Source organism: Podarcis pityusensis, assembly GCF_964106645.2.
Source record: "Podarcis pityusensis genome assembly, chromosome: 3".
NCBI classification, from domain to species: Eukaryota; Metazoa; Chordata; class Lepidosauria; order Squamata; family Lacertidae; genus Podarcis; species Podarcis pityusensis.
The window spans coordinates 103,854,665-103,876,254 of NC_138026.1; the positions used below are offsets into that span (position 1 = coordinate 103,854,665).

Consider the following 21,590-nt stretch of genomic DNA (forward strand, 5'->3'; position numbering starts at 1 on the left):
GAGTCCACAACACAGGTACCCAGTACATACCCCACCACCGTTGGCTTTCCCTCTGCTTTCTCATCCCATAAAAGAGTAAGAATTAGAAGAGCTAGAACTCAGATGCAGAGCACATACGTGGCAGGCAAAAGATTACAGGGTCAATCTTTGGCTAGGAAAGACTCCTTGCTGACACCCTGGAGAACCACTGCCAGTCAGATTATGCAGAGTAAGCTAGACTGGCCAAAGATGACTTGGCATATGCCATAAGGCAGCTTCCAATGAGAAAAACCCCAGTTTCTCTCCATCATCCATTAGAGTTATCTCCCCTTAAGACTTATCCCAGTAGCACCTGAATTCTACATATAAAAAATCAGTGTAAGGAGACAAAAGGTACCCAGATACAGAAACTTGGGTCATTGACTAATCAGCCCATCTACTTCCACCATCACCACCCCTTCCTCACTCCATGCTGCCCAAGCTTATCACTTGGAGAGGCAGGGAAATCCATTTTTGCACCTGCAAACATGTGCCAGCATCACCAGTCATGGAGCCTTACTGAGTTCACGCCAAATGTGCAAATGTTTAAGGAAAACCTCGCCATTTTTGCCCTTAAAGTGGTGGTCATGCTGAATTGGGATGACGTGGGTGGGTGCACATTAAGACAGAGTGCTTTAGTACACCAGCGTATGTCCCAACAGGCCAAATCCAAATGCTCAATTGACTGAATAGTTCATCCACTAGAGACTTCCAACAAAATGCCCATATTGCTGGCTGGGGAACAGAGAATTCAGATTGTTCAGCATGTTCCGGCCAATGCCTTTTTATGCTTAATAGGGAGTTTCCAAATTGAGTGTTTTTCAGAATGCATTAAAAAGAACACCGCAAAATCATTTCACTCCCCAACTATTATTTGCCACTGAAACATTATAGACTTTTAAGGGGGCAGTGGGAATTAAAGGTAATGGGGTTGTGCTCCAACAGGTGTTCCATTAGCAAAAGGACTTTCACCTGCACAATGGACGTCTCCTTCCTCTCCTCTCCCTGCCCTGACCCAATCTGTTCTGAGGTCTCCCCCAACCTACTGGTGCAGAGAGGGGTTACACAGGAAATGGAAGTTTATGGGATGACTTTGTTGAATACAACCCGAGAAATATTTTATTTTTTTGCAAAGAAAACAAAAATCAGTTTAAGTCGAAGACTGTCAGTGAAACACTAAATATCTTGGGATAATTAGATTTAATATAGTAGAATGCTACCTCAGTATAATGCCAACTCTTACATAAATGTACAACAAAATAATATATACAAACTAATTTCTGGGTTCCAGTTCCTGCTCCTCCTTTCCTTCTTTGGAATGGCCAAGAGTTTTGCAGACACTTTTGCTTCTGTTTTAAACTAACCAGAACTTGTCATGCTATCTGAAGCTGGACAAATTATGGTTAATCTTAACTATGGTTACAGAAAACAAGCCAACTTCAAACCGTGCTTTATGAAGCTTGCTTGTTTTCACTAATGACAGTGTAGAGTCAGGACATAACACTAAACTGGCTAATCTAAATCAGAAACGGAAGCATCCAAGCTCTTCTTGGCAGCTGCACCAGAGGGGGGCAAGGGCCAGCACATGATCCTCACCCTCGTAACTTTAAACCATAGTTTACCATTATGTGCAAAGTGGGACTCTTGAGCCTCACTAATGTCACACTCTAACATGTCCAGGGAATAGAGATGGGGCTATGTATGCAATGGGCAAAGAGCTATACAGAGAGGCAGAAGCACAGAGTCACCTTCACCCAAAATAAGTTCTAAGAGACTCAGTGAACAGAGTAAGCTGGGGTCACTAGAATCAGAGGGGGGAAGAAATACAATGTAAGTTAAATTATCTCCCTAGACTGGGCTGGGTGGCACATAGCTACCTTTGTTAACATTTTCAGACACCAAATAATCACAACCATGTATTGACTTGCTGGAAACATGAGCATGCCTTGCAACAAGTCAGGTACAAGGTATTATTTCTGGTTGCCTTTAGTAACACAGTTCCTATCTCAGAGCTTTCAGTGGTAGGTAGGTCCCTGCCCTACTGCTCTTGTAGCACCTTGTATCTGCAAGTTAATTTTCAGCTAACTTCCCTGTAAAGACACAGTCAAGTCTATTGCTAAGCGGCCTTCACTTTGAAGATAGTAGAGGCTACACACTATGACTTATATGTTGCATCTTCTGCCATGGGAGAGTTGAGGGTCTTTGTTATTTGCTATGGGTGTCCTGCAACCAACTAAACATTAAGTGTTTTTAAAATGCCTGCCTTTGCCATTGTGGGAAGTTTTATTTTTAGGCATATAGCTATAATACTATTCTGCTGTTGATTTGAATATTCCTATATTTTAAATGACACAATATTTATTCGAGCAATTTTTCCTTACCTGGAGAGATTCTACCAGAGTCATCTCACCCCATGTGATTTTGTCCTTCTGGCCAAATTACCAGAGCTTACTTTACAGAGCTGGACGGCCAAAGTGTGGAAGATGGCCGAGTTATAGCTTGATATAAGTTGAACAGATTTCATATGAAACGGACATAAACTGGACTCAGACTGGATGGCCAGAGAATGGAAGTTGGCAGAGTTGTAACTTCATAATCCAGGTAGACTGCCAAACTAATGACTCCTCGTAGTCCTACAGTTTAGTGAAGAACGATCCATTTTAGGGTGGTGAGTGCTAAATCAGATAAAAACGTGTGCTTGTATCCAACTAAATCATACTTGGAGTAGAGACCCACTGAATTTAATAGACAGGGCTATCTTAAACCCATGAATGTCAGTGTTTTGCTCTCAATACTTTGATGCAACCCACAATTTTTCATGTGCGAGAACATCAAAACACACACACACACACACACACCAGACTGTGGTCAACAGCACAATTTCTGCATCTGCCTTCTAGAACTACTGTACACACTGACCCCCCAACAGAACAAAGCAAGCGCCTGTTTAGCAGGAGACATGTCAATTGTCACTACTTGAAGATGCGTGAAATAAAAAGGACAACTATTTGTTGCCGCTATAGGAGGACTATAGCGAATGTATTCTGTAGAGACGCTTCAAGTGGAATAATATGTCCCTGAACATATCTACCGAATCCAAACCAAAATTACACAATAACACCATTTGCCATTACCTTCGGTTTTTCCAAAAGCAGTGCCTAATGACAGAGCTGAGCCATAGCAACGTTGGAGCTGGGGGGGAGGGGGAAGGAGAAATCAGAAAGTAGTTGTTGCACTCCTTCTGTCACAGAAGAGCCTTCTGCTAGCGTTTCTTGAGATGACAGATGACTTGTTAACAAAAGCACTTGTTAACAGTGATTTTGACAGGACCAAACCACGTGTGAGGCGGGAGACAAGGGGACTATCTCATCCCTTTTCCACCACTCTAATGCAGCTGCCAGGCGGGGCAGTGTGGCGGGGAACCTCCAGATTTTATCAGAGCAGCTATAGGAGCAGACAGAGATGATTCCTTCTCCTCAGGCAGTTTGCCTAATCCAAAGCAAGCACTTCAAGGAGAGGTTGGGGGTGGGGGCAGGAGATCCATAGCAGGAGGGAAAGGTTAAGCAGCCAGTGATGGGAGTTTCCTAGAAAATTCTGAAGTGGAACATTTTCTGGAAAATTATCCCATGTAAATTTGCTTAGGGCAAATTTTCTTTCTTTCTTTTTCCAAAAAAAATATTTCTTTGGTTTTTCAGATAAAATTTTGACAGTTACATATCAAACATAAATAATAAAAACAAGAAACCAAGGAATCTCCTGGGCTTCCATCCTCTCCTTTGTGAGTCCTTTTATTAGTAATTCCTCCTGCATCTTTTATGATGATCCAAATCTTTTACATCTCCGTTGTGTCCAGAATCCACCATTAAACTACAAGTGATATTCCAATCCTACTAACGATTTTAACTGTTTACAATGGTCTTTAAGGTAAGTTTTAAATCAGGAAGACCAAAATTTTAATAAGGAATGGGGGAAATCGCTTAGGGCAAATTTTCAGCGTGAACTGGAATTTTTTCTGACGCCCTAGGGCAGCAGAGGGGCAACAGGCCTGTGCCCCACCCCTTTTGAACTGGGAGAACATGCTATGCCCACTTTCTCTACATCTGATGTCATATGCAGTATTAGGTGTGGGGCAGATGAAGACATGGCTGAGCTGAAAGGGGACTGGCAGGAGCCGCCAATCAGGTGACCAGTGGTGCCTGCAAAGCACTGTCTGCCTGGCTTTTTAGAGACTCCGGCAGCCAGATGATTGTCAGATTTTGCAGAGTGGTACACCCCAGGGCTTGGCAAGGCCTAACAATGAGTTGATTGTCAGCATCCTGTGGGTTGTGCCTTTGCCTGCAGAGTTTGATTTCAAAGTGTGGGGCTGAAAGCCGGCCACCTGATGTCATTGTGATATCAGGCAATTGGCAAGTGGGTGGCTCCGCTCACCTGTCAAATGTGACTCACGCACAGTGTGGGGACATAAGGATCCGGGCCCACTGGCAGCATACCCCACCCCCCACCTTAGCATGAAAACTTCCCTGTTTTGCAAAGGCCTTCGGAACTCAGGAAGGAGGGATAAAAGAGGTTTGCAAGATAGGATTTCAAATTGTCTGGGGACAGGTTTTTATTGCATTTTTTGTCCTGAGCTACTGGAAAGTCTGATGGGGTCAATTTAAGCAGGGTGTAATTTAAAACAACAAGAACATCAACAACAAAACCCGGCACGCTTGTGTTCAGTCCCTCTTTCCACCTGATCAGCCATGCGACCAAAGCAGTCTGCAATCTTTTCTAAAAACATTTCTTCCAGTCTCTTTTCCATGCCAATATTGAAACCCTATTCAAATGTAATAGATGGAATCCTTCAGCAAAATAATAACCTGTTATTTCCTTGTATTTGTAGCCTGCCTTACTTCCATCTTGAACCCCAAGGTGGCACAGATGTAGTTCCCAGGCAATAACCAGACCCAATAGACTTTTCAGACTGCATCAATTTACTCCCCCCCCCACCTTTCTTAAAGAGCACACAAGATCCAGAAAATAAAGCTAAACATTCACCAAAAGTGTCAAGGCATTGGGGTAGGGGTGAGAACTGCTTTCTTGTTGCTATTTACCACTTTAAAAGTAAGAAAGAGAGGTTGAAATCCCATGCTAAAGTGATACAGGGTCTGTCTCTGTTCGCATCTCCCTATTAAGAATAGAGAAGTAGTGATGTATGGAAGTGAGAGCTGGACCATAAAGAAGGCTGATTGCCGAAGAATTGATGCTTTTGAATTATGGGGCTGGAGGAGACTCTTGAGAGTCCCATGGACTGCAAGAAGATCAAACCTATCCATTCTGAAGGAAATCAGCCCTGGGTGCTCACTGGAAGAACAGATCCTGAAGCTGAGGCTCCAATACTTTGGCCACCTCATGAGAAGACTCCTTAGATGTTGGGAAAGATGGAGGGCACAAGGAGAAGGGGACGACAGAGGACGAGATGGTTGGACAGTGTTCTCGAAGCTACCAGCAAGAGTTTGACCAAACTGCGGGACGCAGTGGAAGACAGGAGTGCCTGGCGTGCTCTGGTCCACAGGGTCACAAAGAGTCGGACACGACTAAACAACAACAACAATTAACAATAGAATAAGCACAGGCACAAAATAAAGCAGGCTCAGTGGATCACATCTAAGGAGGAAAGGCTGTAGGTCAGCGGTAGAGTATCCAATTTGTATGCAGATGGTCCCAGGTTCAATCCTTGGCATCTCAAGGCAGGCCTAGGAGAAACCCTTGTCTGAAACTCCAGAGAGCTGCTGCCGGCCAGTGAAGGCAGTACTGAGCGAGATGAACCCCTGGTCTGACTTGGTATGTGGCAGGTTCCTATCAGAAATATCACTGATCGCAAGACTGCGATGTGCTGCCTGATTCAGCTCAATAGTAAGTCTAGCTTTCCAAAACGATGTGATAATTTTAGCAATAATTACAGCCCTTTCATGTTTTGGCCTTCAGGGATGCAAGGACTCCCTTTTATCCATGTCAATACACACACAGAAGAACGTAAAGGAAACAAGGCAAACTGTGAGAAAAGCAAGCTTGATCTCACACTTTCCGGTTTGATTCCAATCCTTGAATTTCTATTTAAATGTTTCAAGCTCCCCATCCCTGCTCAAAATGAGTTTTCAAACTAACATGTACCACATTTCTCCAGTTTTCCAAACAACAAAAAAATCCAGCAATGGATGTTTTAATAAATTTAGACACTGTTTTTACGAAACCAACCGCCCTTGGTGAATAATCTGCTGTGCCTTTTCCACGTGTTCACATGTGGTCCTTTCTTCAGAAGGTTATAATCATACAAGATTGCTTTGAGGATAATGATTGGGTGTTTAAGAGATGTTAGCTACACTTAGCTTGTTTTAATCTTAGTATTTAATTGGATTTAGTAGAGTTTCCTAAATATAAGAGAAATACACTAGTGGTAATGCAAAATTAGGAAACTGCTCATTGGTATTTAACTCCTGTGAAATTACTCAGAACGTATAAAGGCATTCCAAATGTTTGCTGGAAGTGTGAAAAATATGAAGGGAGATTTTACCATGCTTGGTGGACACATGAAAAAGCTAAGAAATATTGGATACAAATCATACAGAAGATTAGAGAAGATTTCAGCTGAATCCAGAACTTTTCCTTTTAGGACCAATGGATATACAATTAGAAAAGGATTATGGAAGATTATTTCATCAAATGATTACAGTGGTGAGACGTTTATATGCACAAAGATGGAAAGATCTATCATTACCTACTATGGGGGAATGGTTGCTGAAATTAATGGGCTTGGCTGACATGGAGAAGTTGACATGTTTAATTAGAGAAAAATCATTGTTGATATTTATTATTGACTAGAAACCCATTATGGAATTTTTGCACGAAAAAGAAAGCGAACTTGTGATATCTGTGTTTTAGGACTAAAGAAAACACTGTTTTATAGAAAGTAGAATAGTTGGGGGTTACCTTGGAGCGAATGTTTTGAATGTTTTTTTTAAATGGCTGATAGTCAAAGAATCAAAAGCCCTATTTCCCCCCTTTCTCTTTCTTTGTTTTTACTTAGATTGGCTTTTTTATTTTTTTGTGTTACAAAAGATATGTTGTATTTGATATTAATCTTTGTACAGTGGACGCTCGGGTTGTGAACGTGATCCGTGCGGGATGCACATTTGCAACCCGCAGCGTTTGCAACCCGCTTCTGTGTGTCTGCGCATGTGCAAAGCGCGATTTAGTGCTTCTGCGCATGCGCGACTGCCAAAACCTAGAAGTAACCCGTTCCGGATTTCGGCAGTCCACAACCCAAAAAAACGCAACCTGAAGTGGACGCAACACGAGGTATGACTGTATATCTTCTTTTAAGCTTTAATAAAATCTATGGAGGAAAATAGTAAAATTAGGATACTGCATGCAACTTACCCATTTTTACTGAACACCCTGAGCCACATGTGGATGTTTGGCCCCAGCAAACACAAGCAGTGCAATGTAGTAAATGTGGACAGAAGAACTGCAAATAGGAAGGTCTCCAGTACTGACCTGGAAAAAAGGGAGGCAACAGCATATGGGTCAGTGAAGCTCTCCTCCAAGGTCTGCCTTGGCAAACTCAACAGAAAGGATACTTCAGTGTGGATTTCAATTTCCCTAAGTTCTGTAATAGACAGAGGACCACACTCCATCATGGACCACCTTCCAGGGACTTTGGTAGTGATTGGGTCCAGAGCCAAAAGCAGACAGAGTAACAAGTGTTTCTTTTACCTTTACAAAGGACACTATAGACAAACACACACACATTCATCCATACAAGCAAGAGGCATCGTCACCCACTCATAAGATCAGCTGTGCTGGATCAGGCCAAGGATCCACCTAGTCCAGCATCCTGTTCCCACAGTGGTCAATGAGAGGAACTCAGCACAAGAGTATTTTGCTCTCCTTCAGTTTCCAACAACTGGTATTCATAGGCATATTGCTTCTGCCGGTGCAGATGGAACATAGCCATTATGGTTAGTTGCCACTGGTGGCATTGTCTTCCATGCATTTGTCTAATCCTTCCAAGCTGGTGGCCAAATTCCATAGTCTAATTATGTGCTGTCTGAAGTACTTCCGCTCGTTTGTCCTGAATTTTCCAACATTCTGTTTCACTGGGTGTCCACAAAATTTAGTGTTATGAGAAGGGGGGGGGGGGGCTTTCCTCTTATCCACTTTCTCCACACCAGGCATAATTTTGAACACCTCTATAATGTAGCCTCTAACTCCCCTATTTCCAAAACTAAGAAGTCCCAAACACTGCGGCCTTTCCACCTAGGGGAGTTGCTCTATCCCCTCGACCATTTTGTTGGCCTTTTTCTGAACCTTTCTAACTCTACAAATTCCTCTTTAAGGAGAGGTGACCAGGCCACTAAACAATACTCCAAGCAAACGCCTGGGTCTACTATGAAGTATGCAAACTTGGGCAGACCTGGGTCCAAATGACTCAGTACAGTACAGGACATTTGGCTTTGTGATTTATGATGTGTGTGTTTTGTATAAAGCAACTTACTCTATCAGTGGTGCTCCATAAAGAACAATTATTCCATGAAATAGGATGCAAGACATGAAGAAGTATACACAGCATCTTAGAAACCTTGCCACCTTTGAAAGAAAGAAAGAAAGAAAGAAAGAAAGAAAGAAAGAAAGAAAGAAAAATTATATAGTGCCCATGGCGCACACGACACTTTATACAAGCAGGGGAGGACAGGTCCCTCCCCCAAGAAGTTTACAATCTAAAATTTGACACAGGGCACAACAACATAGGAGGGAGAAGCAGGGGTAAACAATACCTAGCTGTTTCAGCTGCATGTGCTTAAGCCTTGTAGTATTATTGACATCTGGCTGCATTCAGCCAAGTTCTGCTCAGGTTAGATCCACTGGAATTAATGGGTGTGACTAATTTAGGTTCAATAACTCCCAACTGGTCCTGCTAGTTAAGTCCGTTAATTTCAGTGGGTCTTGCCTGAATAGAACTTAGTTAGATGAGAACGCTTTCTGGGCACCACAATTTAAGAATGATACTGACAAGCCGAAACATGTTCAGAGGAGAGCGACCAAGATTATCAAGGGTCTGGAAACCAAGCCCTATGAGGAACAGTTGAGGGAGTTGGGTATGTTTCGCCTGGAAAAGAGGAGACTGAGAGGAGACATGAGAGTCACCTTCAGATATCGAAAGGGCTGCCACATGAAAGATGGAGCAAGCTTGTGTTCTCCTGCTCTGGAAGGTAGGACACAAACCAATGAATTCAAGCTACATGAAAGGAGATCCCGACTCAACATCAGGAAGAACTTTCTAACAGTAAAAGCTGTTCAAAAGTAGAACAAATTCCCTCGGGAGGTTGTGGACTCTCCTTCCTTGGAGGTTTTTTAAGCAGAGATTGGATGACCATCTGTCATGGATGCTTTAGTTAAGATTCCTGCATTGCAAGGGATTGGACTAGATGTCCCTTTGGGATCCGTTCCAACTGTATGATTCTATGAATTCTATGAAGATGCACAGCAACCACTTTTGTTCATTTTGCAAACAGGCATGTGCCAGTGAAGTCAAATGGAACACACATCAGCAAAAACCACACAGGGGAGAATGGAAATTATTGAGATCAAACAGGGATTGGCCCTAGCCTTAGATCAGGCATAGGCAAACTCAGCCCTCCAGATGTTTTGGGACTACAATTCCCATCATCCCTGACCACTGCTCCTGTTAGCTAGGGATGATGGGAGTTGTAGTCCCAAAACATCTAGAGGGCCGAGTTTGCCTATGCCTGCCCTAGATCTATAACCTTTTTGATAACTGAAAAGTCAAAGAATGCAACACAGGAGTAAAAAATATCAAATATTATCACTGTAGTCCTAGACCTGAGATTAGGACCATGAAGCAAAGAGCCTTGTGTTGTCCTAACCTTGTCAGAGTCCTAACTTTGGGACTTCAAAGTGCCCAATCACCTGATGTCTGTCCATCTGTCAAATTTGGCCCATGAGCTTAGGCTTGCAAAGCCAAAAAGATTCCCCAGAAGTACTCAGTTCAAAATCTGATCTCAGCCATGAACTTATCAGGTAGCTGGAACTAAAGCTCTACTCTCCCATCTGGCATACCCTACAGGACTATCTGAAGGACTGCAACAAAAAATGTATGAGATGCATATTTAAAAGATGTAAAAGGTACTAAGTGTTACTATTATATGACATTCCAAACATTATGTTTTACCAAGATTAAAACTTACCTTATGGGCAAGTGAAGTTCTTCTATTAGATGGATTTGGTTTAAGAATGAAATACAAGACTATATTTACAGTGCCGACACTTGCTGAACAGATGGATAACCAAGTCAGGTGTGTTCCCAAGATTGAGAAGTTTTCCAAAAACAGAGAAGGAGTGACAGTTGCTACAATAATGGAGAATATACAGATAACATTGGCAGACAGCAGTCTTTTTATTTCAGTTTCTTTCATGGTGCCTTTAGTCCTGTCTTCAATTTCCACCTGTTGAGAAGCAAATTAAGGTAGTTATATTCTTGTACAAACAAACGAAAATTTTCTTTCTGCAATAAAACATGGCACTGAAAATGTTGCATCTTATCAAGGTTGCCCCTAAATCTACAGGCATTTCTACAGGCACCTTTAGCTCAGATTTAGGTTCACACAAGAGTCCTGGAGATATCAACAGTAGAAGAAGAAGAAGAAGAAGAGTTTGGGTTTGATATCCCGCCTTTCACTCCCTTTAAGGAGTCTCAAAGCGGCTAACATTCTCCTTTCCCTTCCTCCCCCACAACAAACACTCTGTGAGGTGAGTGGGGCTGAGAGACTTCAAGGAAGTGTGACTGGCCCAAGGTCACCCAGCAGCTGCATGTGGAGGAGCAGAGACGCGAACCCGGTTCCCCAGATTAGGAGACTGCTGCTCTTAACCACTACACCACACTGGCTCTCAGTAGCAGCAACAGTAGATGAGAACCATACAAGGTGAAGGAAGGGCTAGGTAGAATAAGAGAAACTAGATGCAGGATGAGGAAGAATAATAATCACAGAGGGCTACGGGCTCCACAAAGGAAAATTGGCTCTGTGGTCCCAGTTAAGCTGATTCACATGAAAAAGATCACAATGGTTTGAAATGAATGGTCACTACTGCTTCTCAGGCCCTAAACATCCACCTGTTAAAAAGTAGTTGCCAGAACAGTGACTCAACCCATCTCTGACCACCCTATGCTTTGGGGTGGATTAATTCCAACGCACCTTTGCCTAGGGCAGGATCGGAGCAGACAACCACTTCGGATGCAGAGTCACAATAGAGCAGCTTGCTCTTAGGAGGATGCAAGTCACTGGTGCAGGCTATGTGTAGGCATGTGTTAAGCATCATTATGCCCTGGCTTCGCATTGAATGTTTTGAGTGTGCCAATGGGGGCTTGTTGTTTTTATTTTGATTATATATTTTGTGGCTTTATATTTTGATTTTGTTCTGTGAACTGCCCCAAGACCTCCGGGTATAGGGCAGTATATAAATTCAGTAAATCATAATCATAATACTCCCCTTACAAAAACTCACCTGCACTACCAGGGGTTCCTTTCGGAAACTTATCAAGGGTTTTCCAACACGGCAGAGGAACAAACAAGGAGACGCCAGCCTTCCTGGCAGTTCCTTCCTTCACTCCACCCTCCCCTGCACATACAACCGAAGGGAAGTAACTGGGTGTGTTCTTGGGCAAGCCTGGGCCGACCTTAATGACAACCTACTGGCGGATCCATGGGAGATTTGCAGTTAGATCGGCAAATCTTACAACTGAATTTTGATGTCAGTAGAAAAGTTTCCCGCAGAAAACAAAACACGACTCTCCTACTTGGCTGGCTTTGCGTCTCTGGCTGGTTTTTAGAATCGGAATCTTGCCCCTGTGGCGGCTCAGGGTGCATGACGTACCTGGACCTGTGCATGCAGGTTCATCCCAAGACACGGCTCCCGAATCCCGTGTTTCCCATTGGCAGACCTTGGGATTCTAGCAGGAAGGGAAGCAAAGCCGGTCCTGCAAGCCTTCAGCTCGCCCACGTCTGTCCTCTAGGGAGGGAACTGCGTAGAAGAGGCGAAGGGGGCTCGTCGCCGTCCACAACCCCGGAGACAGGGAACTGGGTTTCGGAGGAGAGGAGCCGGGGTGGGGGTCGTCACCTGCGTCCGGCTTACCTGGCCGTCCTCCCAAAGGAGCCAGTGGGCGGGGCTTCGCAAAGACGGCCCTCCGTCACCAGGAAACGGGCTCCATCCTCCTCTAGCCGGCAGCGCCAAGCGCCTCCCGTCGTGTTCTCTGTGACGTCACAACAAACGGCCCGCCCCCCTTTCATCCATCTCGACCAACAGGCGTGCGAAAGGGAGGGAGGAAATGGGAGAGAGCGGCGGTTGAACCCGGAAGAGGAAGTGCCGACGCTGAGGCGACTGCCGGAAGTTGAAAGGACCCGACTCGGTTTGTTTTGGTGGCAGCTGACGGGGACGGCGCTTCTGTTCCGCAGGCTTCGTCGCGGGTGGTTCGCCATGGTGTGCGAGAAGTGTGAGTTTGCTCGGGGAGGGGGCTGAAGGAACGGTTGGGCGGTGGTAAGCGGAGAATGTGACGTCACGGGGCAGACGTTTTGAACGGCCGTTGTTTTGAACGGCGGAGCCTCCGCGCGAGAGACCCATAGAGCGACGCTTCTCAGAGAGATGGTGTAAGGAGGCAGTTCTGGAGTTTGGTGTTGTTGGAATGAATTCACGACAGACGAGTGGCAGGTGTCATATGAGGCGTCTGCCGGGGCAAGCCCCGAGAACTCTCTTTTATTGAATATTACAAACATTGCCACAGGTGTGCTTGTGGCTGATTGGTTGATACAAACACAAAGCAACTTGTTGCTGATTGGTTAACATAAGTACAAGGCGGGAATTACATATGAACATTTATCACCGATAGATTAAAGGCTGGGAAACGGAGCTGGAACTAGACAGGCATGAAACCTCCTAATTAAATTATAACTAAAGATTGATATAGCATGACTAAAACAATTACTAATGATTGATCATAACATGAAAGAATACAACAATCACGTTCCGTAGATGTGGTCAGCAATGCATTAAGAACAGGTCAGGGTACACTGTTTCATGAACGCAATGGGAACTGTTCAGAACATTCTCAAACTCATGTGCAGAGGCAAAAACTTCCCAGCATGGTGTGCCCCTCCTCAAGGCATCGCCCTACAGAGGAGGAGGAGGAGGCGTCTCTGTATGAGTCACCGTTCTGGCTTTCCTCCCTTCCAAACATAAGTTAGAGCCCTGCTGGATCAGGCCCTAAGGCAGGAATGTCCAAAGTCCGTTTCGGGGGGCCTAATACGGCCCCTGTGGCAGTTTATTTCCTGGGGTAAAATCCTTAAAAAACCCCAACAACTTCAACCCTAAAAAAATAAGCTCAACAACTTCAGTCCTAAAATAAGCACAACAATTTTGGGGTAAAATCCTTTAAAAAGTTAACAACTTCAATCCTAAATAAAGGTCAGCAACTTTGGTCAGCCCTCAGGGCCCTTCACTTCATCAAATCTGGCCCACTTTGAAAAAAGTTTGGACACCATCGCCCTAAGGCTTGCCTGCTCCAGTATCCCATTTATTTACAGGGGCCAACCTACTTGGCCTTCTGCATCAGTAACTCATGCAGAACCACAAGTGGATTGGCTGCTGATGGGCAAGTGGTTTCTTAACTCATTTACACACTGAAGCAAAACATTTTGAGTGAGGTGTGCCTCCAGCTTCTATTCAGTAAAAGCGTGGGGGTGGGGTAGGAGTTAACTGTGGAATCATGATGAGGTGCATCATGCTATTGGTGTTCTGAGAATTCATTGTTCATTTATTAGGCAGGCTGGGTGCATTGACATCTAACATGAAAGGTTAAAGCTATCAGTGGTTACTAACAATGAGGTATGCCTCTGAATACCAGTTGCTGGGGCACAGCAGTGGGACAGGGCTCTTCTTTTCTTATCCCATGGGAAATAGAGTGCTGAACTAGTTGGTCTTTGGTTGGATCTGGAAGGGTCCTTTGTATGTTCGTTAATGATGACCCCTCAGGCTGGTAGGCCTGCATGAGCTTTGTTTATCAGCTATGGATGTCTACTTTTCAAAGGGAATTGTGATAGTAGTGGATTAATAGAATGAAGTACACTGTATTACCCATGTTCAAATAGTTGAACTGATTTGAAGGTGGGCCTAATGAAATATGTGGTGTGTTCTCAAAAGACTTCCAAAGCATAGATTGGAATATCACAGCCTTTGCATTTCTGTTTTTCCATAGGTGAGAGAAAACTTGGTACTGTAATTACACCTGATACATGGAAAGATGGTGCAAGAAACACCACAGGTATTTCTAAATACTATCTAACCACTTCAGTAGATATTCTTTCTAACATTTATTGATAAGCAAACCTTGAAATGTGAGTAGGTTACCTTCAAGGTGCATTATTTTTTGCAATCTTATTTCAGATGCTTATATGCAAGCGTTTGTCTCATTTATGTTATGGTCCAGAGATTCAATTTGCTACAGATCTGTTATTTTGATGCCAGTAGCAATTTCCTTAGGCAGGGTAACAAATAGAAAAAAAAAATGCCTCCCTCATTCACTCACACACCCCACGCCTCTGTGAGCACTGCAGACTCCTTTCCTATATATACTGCTTGTTTGGGCTCTTTGGGCCGGGAGAGATGGCCCATACGGCTGCCAAGAGCAGTGCAAGAGTGTGCTTACAAACTCAGATAAGGAGTAGGGCTAGGGAGAGACAACTGGTTTTGTGGTGAGCCTTAGGAAAGAGAGAGAAGGGGGTAGTGAAAAAAGCAGTTATATAGGCAGTAGGAAATGGAGAAAAGTGGACAAGTGGGACATACTTATTACTTGAAAGTTTTTTACAGTAGCACAGAATTTGGATGATGCTTTAAAGTTCTTTTTAGAACTTCCATCAATTTTCTCATTCATTGGATATTACTCATTCACTCATTTTATCAGCTCCAGTGGCAGAGATCCCACTGCCCATCTCCAGGCTCAAAAGAAGGGTAGGAAAACTCCTTGTTTGCCTGGAGAACCTCAACAGGAATCTTGGGTTTGGTGCCAGTAACCTGGGAGTTAAAGAAATATGTCTGCAAAACTTTAATTGATTTAATTAGTTCAGTTATTCAAAGAACACTGAAGCACTAATCAAAACTAAATTTGTGAAATGTTCTGATTGAGTCATCTGTATAAAGGCAGCATATTTCTATAAACATAGTACATCACATAGAAAAACTGGGCACCTTGAACACTTGTATCCCCCCCCCCCCTTTTTGGTTGTATTCTTGGAAAATAAGGGATATGTGAGCACGGGTCTTAATTTATAATAGTTTTGCAAATTATGTATATCAAGCAATAAACTTATTTGTTCTTTTTAGAAAGTGGTGGGAGAAAACTAAATGAAAACAAGGCATTGACATCAAAGAAGGCAAGGTAATTGAAGTATTAAATTATCATTATTATTATCATCATCATCATCATCATTACCCACTCTTCACATGCAGTTTCTAGGGCAGCTTGCAGAAATTAAAATTCAGAATGAAAACAGTTAAAGCAAATTAGGGTCACAGAAATAGAGTGGGTCCAAAGGCCTGGGTAAAGAGGTGCATCTTCAGGACTTCCTTGAAACCTGCATAGTGAAGGTGCCAGATGCACCTGTGTGAGGAGGGAAAGCAAAGACTTAGTGGTGGCCCAAGAGTGGACATTCTCTGTGGCAGCCCCTACCACCCAAATCTCAAAGGGTGCTGAAACTACCAAGAGGGCTTCCTTTGTTGATCATAACAGGCAAGAGGATCTTGTCAGGAAGGTGGTCTCTCAGATATTTGGGGCTTAATTTGTTTACGGCTTTAATAACTAGTGTGCACACCTTGAATTGAGCCTGGAATCAAGCTGGCAACCATTGCAGTTGTTTTAAAAGATGGGCTCTGTGAGTTTTATAAGCATCCTCAGCCACTAATATGGCTGCTGCACTTTAGACCAGCTGAAGTTTCCAAGTCATTTTCAAGGGTAGCACGACATGGAACACATTGCAATAATTCAATCTTGAAGTTACCAGAGCATGGAGTACAATGGCCAAGTCATTTCTGTCCAAAAGGGGCTGTAGCTTTCCCCCCTTCCCTCTGCACACATACACATATCACATTACTTTATGCCACCTTTGCAGCCAGCTATTATGGCTGCCATTGCTTCCTCTTTGTGGGCTCCAGAGATGTAGCTAGAACAGCTGCCAGAGCAGAGATGAAATAGATGAACGGTGAAGGTGCCATGAGACCCTGGGGAAATGTAAGACGGATTGGGAAAGACCCATTGTGTCCTTTTTGAAACCAGTTTTCAATCTTTTCTTCTCTGCCTCATGGTCCTCCCAGCTGGAGCGTGGCAGAAGTGAAATACAGGATTGGCAGTTGACTTTTATATCTCAATTACATAGCACTTGACTTTCAAACCATTTTCCAGTATCAATTATGCAAAAAATCCTCTGGGCTGGTTTACCAGTTTTGTGCAGGAGGTGTGATAAGAAACTTTTTGAAAAATATGTCAAGTATACCTACATAGTTTAAAGATGTTGATGTGCAAACCAGTCTACATTTGATAAAGCTGAAGTGAAGAACTGCGTCTGATCAGCTTTGTAACTGGGAAGTTGCTTTTGAAGATTTTGTTATTAGCCAATTCTGTCTTCTCTCTTGTCTTCCTTCCCCCATCCTCATCTGCTCCCAACTGTATGAAAGTATGTAGGAAAGCTTTCCATGAATAGGCAATTCAGTTACCTTTCCCCCCCTCTTCCTAGGTTTGATCCTTATGGTAAAAACAAATTTGCAGTATGCCGAATTTGCAAAAGTTCAGTTCATCAGCCAGGCTCCCACTACTGCCAGGGATGTGCATACAAAAAGGGTGAGACATTTGGCATCAATTATTTTCTCTTGTTCAGTTGTTTTTGTACTTTTGGACTAAAAGAAAACGTTTCATTCTCACTGTTTTTCTCGTTAATAGGCATCTGCGCAATGTGCGGGAAGAAAGTGTTGGATACAAAAAACTACAAGCAAACATCCGTCTAATTATATACTATGAACTTCTTCTTGACCAGCTTTACTTTAAAAACAGCTATCAACGTTGGGGAAAAATGTAAAAGATGGCAGACACCGTCAGAATTTGCATGGACCTTTAGTTGTTAGCGCTGATTGTAAACCTGGATCAATGGTCCAATTCATACCTGTATAAATTTATAATAAGAAAACTGGTGTATTGGCAACTTGATATGGTCACATTTGGCGTTTTGATCTACTGATATTAATAGTGATCTGCTAGTAACGCTTAATGGTATAAATAGAAAAAATGTTTCAATTTAACTCATTAGACTAGTTTTGAGGAAAAACTCAAAAAAGCCAGCAGATCAACATTTTTCTTCACCCCACTGCTATAAGAAGAATTTGTAGATTGCAAGTCTACCAGCAGAGGGATTGATGAAATAAAACTGGCATAAAATGATTTGTTTTTTAATGTAGGTTTACTTGCAAATGTATAAAACGATGCATAACTTGGAACCCACCAAGCCAACCACCAGGAGCTCTGTAAGTTTCCCGGTTTTGTTGCCTGCCTATAACTGCAAAAACAAAATGTTCTCAAGAAGCTGACAGGTTAAAATACATGGTTGGTTGGGGTTGGCGTCATTCAACTAGGTGAGTCCAACATTCTTAGAACCTGGTATATAACAAGTGTGCTATCGTTGCCAGCATTATTTCCTTTAATCTGGTTTTGTTGGGGTGAATCTTGAAGTCAAATGAAGAAGCCTAGCATAAATTAGCCTCTAACTTCATGATTCAAAATTGGCGTTGGGGCATTACTTGTGCATGGATGAAAAATTGTATATATAGTGTTTCCATTTTGTTGTGTTTAAAAAAAGAGGTGACTGACATATAATCTTGGCTGAGGGTGGTATTAGGGTGTTCTTGTATGTTATTTTTGTTTCTTAGTGTGTTATTCTTTGATCTGTTCGATAGTTGATACATCCCTTGCATATTGGTGTTGCCATGCTGTAGACAATAGAAGCAATAATAATCCAGGATTTGATTCTGAAGGAGGAAACCCACCTTGGTCTGGCTAGATGTGGCAGCAGGGCATACCACTTGCCCTCTTGCCTGCCCCATACTTTGGAGTTGGCGTCAGAGGCTATTCTCTGGGAGTCATCCACCTTCTGAGGTTAGAGAGGTGATGGCTGAAGAGAGGGCCTTTTCAGTAGTCTCACTCCAACTCTAGTATACAGTCACCAAGAAAGCTTGCCCTAGCACCTACTTTCAGTGCCAGGCAAATATATTTTCTTTTTCAAGGTTCTCAGCACCTTCTGCATATATATTTATTTTATCTTTCTGCTTTAATAATCCTTGGAATTTCATTTCCTGGTTTAATTTCTGCTTGAGATGTAAATGTAAACGACAGAACTCAGATGGCAGAAGACTTGGACCAGATCCATGCAAACATGTTTCAGAGCTCATGTGAAAGTTATTCTGTGGAGCCGGAACAGCAGCTTATTTGTAAAATGTTTTCAAAATAAGCACTTTGACCTGAATGCCATGTTGATTAGGGAACTTGGAATCAAAACTGTTACTTGGATGAATATCAGTTATTTCATGGACAAGGTGCGTAAGTGCAGTGTGAACCACAACTTGCTATCTCAAACTTTGTCCTTCCTGGCTTGTAACACCTAGCAGGAGAAATTGCACTTTTTGTAGCAGGATTCATGTTGGTGTTCTCTGAAAGTCATCGGGCCCCTTAATAAAAAATCCTCCCCTGTCCCTGCTGATCTGGGCAAGACTATGTGGCGGGGGTTTATGATCAGAGATTCCTATGTCCCCCTTCCCTATTACTTTTGAAGACTTTAAATATCTTTATTTTCTTATGCTTTTGGTGGTTGAATTTTGGTTCTTGCTGTTTACTGATTTCACTGGTTGTTCCATTATTTTATTGATGAAGCAGTTTGTACATTTTTATAAATTTATTTTAAAAATGTAACTGCAAGGCAACATTCCTAAACACTGGATTGAAGTGTTCCGGAATTTAAATGATGCGTTTGTAAAAAAATAAATGCTGGCCAAAAATGCTAAATGTGATTGTAAAGCTGTTTGTGAATTGTGTGAGTTTGTAGCTCCATCCAGTGGTCCAAACAAAATGGCTGCCACAGGTTCTCTGCTTGTACCCATGCAATGCTAGTAGGTTTTCTGTCCAAATTGTGCAAATATGCTTGCCATCCTTTCCTTTGCTCTTGGCACGGTTACTTTGCCCTTCTTTACAAAGGCAATTCAAGGATTTCTTCACTGATTAGGTTAGTTTGTGCCCAGTGCTGACTCCAAAGCATACATTACTTGGACAGAAAACTACTATTACGATCCATTCAATCTTAAATTTCTTGCATGGCATTAAGGGGTAATGCAGATACTAGAATACAAGGAAATACAGTACAATATGCAAACCTAAATATGAAGCATGTAATATGGCTATTTTTAATATTTTTGGTACAATAAAACTCTTCAATCTTTTCAGTACAATAACAGAGTTGGAATGCCAAACTATTACTCTGCATTATAAAGCATTTAATAAACCTAGTAGTAACACGACTTTTTCAGTTAGTATACATTTTAGCACCACTTTTACGCAGCTATTTTCTCTTACTAAATATAAAAATCAAACTATTAGTTAAGAGGAAAAGGAGATAGCCTCACACTGCTAGAGAGTTCAAAGTTTCTGCTGCTGGTGTGTGAATGGGCAGGTTCCCAATGTGTTCCTATACAAAGAGCAACTCAGACAATCTACAGGTCAGTGCAACCCTGTTTTCCTCTTAAACACCTGATTTAAGTGAACTCCTGTGTGTATACACAGTATGTATGACATAACAAAGGAATTTTCTTCAGGAAATGCCAGCACTTTCTGTGTTGTCTCAAGTCTCTAGATCACAGGGCACATCTCAAGTTTTGTACAGTACAGTACAGATTTGATTGTGTTTACAATACTTTGTATAACATAAAAAGCCACAGCGCCCCCAAATGCGGTCATAATGGGCCATGAAACACTTAGCAACAATTCTAGCTAAAGAGAACCGATGGAAAGAATCCCCACTTAAAACAAGTTTTCAAGAATAGCGCAATGCCGTATGTTTTACTCAGAAGGGAGTCCTGCCACAAGGTGTGGCAGGAGAGATTGGCAAGTGTGGTAGGAAGTCTCAAGGACAATCAAAGAAACATTTAAACATTTCAGCATAGTATAGTATAGAATCATTAAAAAAAAAATTTAGTTGTGTTCTATGTTATAAATCAAGCACTGCTAGCAGCTGTTTCTTTTTTTCCAATGTACTACCAATAAAAAAATTCAGTGTGTCGCAAGCAAATTTTTATTCTGAAAGTGTGGCCCGGAGAAAAAAGTTTGAGAACCAATCCTACTGTATCTAGTGGGACTTGTTCCCTGGTAGGTGTGCACAGGATTGACGTCTCGAGAGTCAAGATTCCTCATCCCCTTATTATTTGTGCCAAGGCACAAATCCCAGTTAGAAAACTGGCAGCAGTAATTGGCTTGGTATCACGCACTGGAAAGCCTTTTGTGGACATATCTGCATTGTACATGTGAAAACATGGGCGTAGCCAGTATTTTTGTTGAGGGGGGGCAGGACTCTTGTTATGGGGGGACAGAACCGACGTGATTGGTCAATTTAGTTAAGTATTTCTATTGTTTTACTTGATTGGGTAGGGGGCAGCTGCCCCCCATGTAGCACAATCTAATGCACTCAGCCAAGTCATTGCGCAAGCAGAACAACTATAGCTTTCACAAGTGCAATAGAATGTCTCTTCCCCCCAGAAACCCCGGGCCAGATTTGGCTGTTGCAAGGGGAAGAGAGAGAGGGGACATTCTGTTGCACCTCTAAACATCATTCCAGCCATGCAACGACTTAGCAGGATACAACCCTGGCTCCGAAGCAAACATGCAAAGGTTTGCCACCATGAACTAGTTAACCAGCAATTTATGTTCCCTGGACAATCCCAGGGGGGAATGGATTGACACGTTATCTTTTAACATAATTCTCAGCACCCTAACCAAACTATCATTCCCAGGATCCCTTAGAGCCGGCATAGGCAAACTCGGCCCTCCAGATGTTTTAGGACTACAACTCCCACCATCCCTAGCTAACATTACCAGTGGTCAGGGGTGATGGGAGGTGTAGTCCCAAAACATCTGGAGGACCGGGTTTGCCTATGCCTGCCTGAGAGTAAGCAAAAACGAGTCAGTCAATATTAAACCAATAAAAGTTTGTAAGGTATATGTACAGTGGTGCCCTGCAAGACGAATGCCTCGCAAGATGGAAAACCCGCTAGACGAAAGGGTTTTCTGTTTTTGAGTTGCTTCGCAGGACGAATTTCCCTATGGGCTTGCTTTGCAAGACGAAAATGTCTTGCGAGTCTTGAGATTTTTTTTCCGCTTTCCCCCCCCTTTATCTAAGCCGCTAAGCCTTTAATAGCCTTTTAGCAGCTAATCCGCTAAACCG

The 21,590-nt window shown here is 42.7% G+C and overlaps 2 protein-coding genes across 4 annotated transcripts in view; one reads left to right on the plus strand and one right to left on the minus strand.

Annotated features, from left to right (window-relative positions):
* The window catches only part of PIGF (phosphatidylinositol glycan anchor biosynthesis class F), a 45,596-nt gene extending 33,254 nt beyond the window's left edge, over positions 1-12,342 (minus strand). Inside the window, exons 1-4 of one of the 3 annotated variants that reach the window (XM_080998205.1) lie at positions 12,208-12,342; positions 10,266-10,523; positions 8,555-8,646; positions 7,438-7,554 (exon numbers count right to left, since the gene is read on the minus strand). In XM_080998205.1, coding sequence (XP_080854331.1) covers positions 7,438-7,554; positions 8,555-8,646; positions 10,266-10,493 — 437 coding nt within the window. In that variant the 5' untranslated portion in view covers positions 10,494-10,523; positions 12,208-12,342. Of the gene's footprint in view, positions 1-7,437; positions 7,555-8,554; positions 8,647-10,265; positions 10,524-11,580; positions 11,718-11,949; positions 12,108-12,207 lie in introns of those variants that run through there. The other 2 variants (XM_080998204.1, XM_080998206.1) reach the window with 2 other exon arrangements.
* Positions 12,343-12,395: 53 nt separating this feature from the next.
* On the plus strand, positions 12,396-17,300 carry CRIPT (CXXC repeat containing interactor of PDZ3 domain). The gene is made up of 5 exons (XM_080998193.1): positions 12,396-12,565; positions 14,324-14,389; positions 15,448-15,502; positions 16,854-16,957; positions 17,057-17,300. Exons 1-5 carry the CDS (start codon positions 12,550-12,552, stop codon positions 17,119-17,121), a joined length of 306 nt encoding a protein of 101 aa, XP_080854319.1. The 5' UTR covers positions 12,396-12,549; the 3' UTR covers positions 17,122-17,300.
* Positions 17,301-21,590: the final 4,290 nt, after the last annotated feature.

Coding starts and splice junctions, on each gene's coding strand:
- CRIPT (XM_080998193.1), top strand. Junction 14,390..15,447: donor TGGTGCAAGAAACACCACAG/GTATTTCTAAAT, acceptor TGTTCTTTTTAG/AAAGTGGTGGGAGAAAACTA. Junction 15,503..16,853: donor TTGACATCAAAGAAGGCAAG/GTAATTGAAGTA, acceptor CCCTCTTCCTAG/GTTTGATCCTTATGGTAAAA.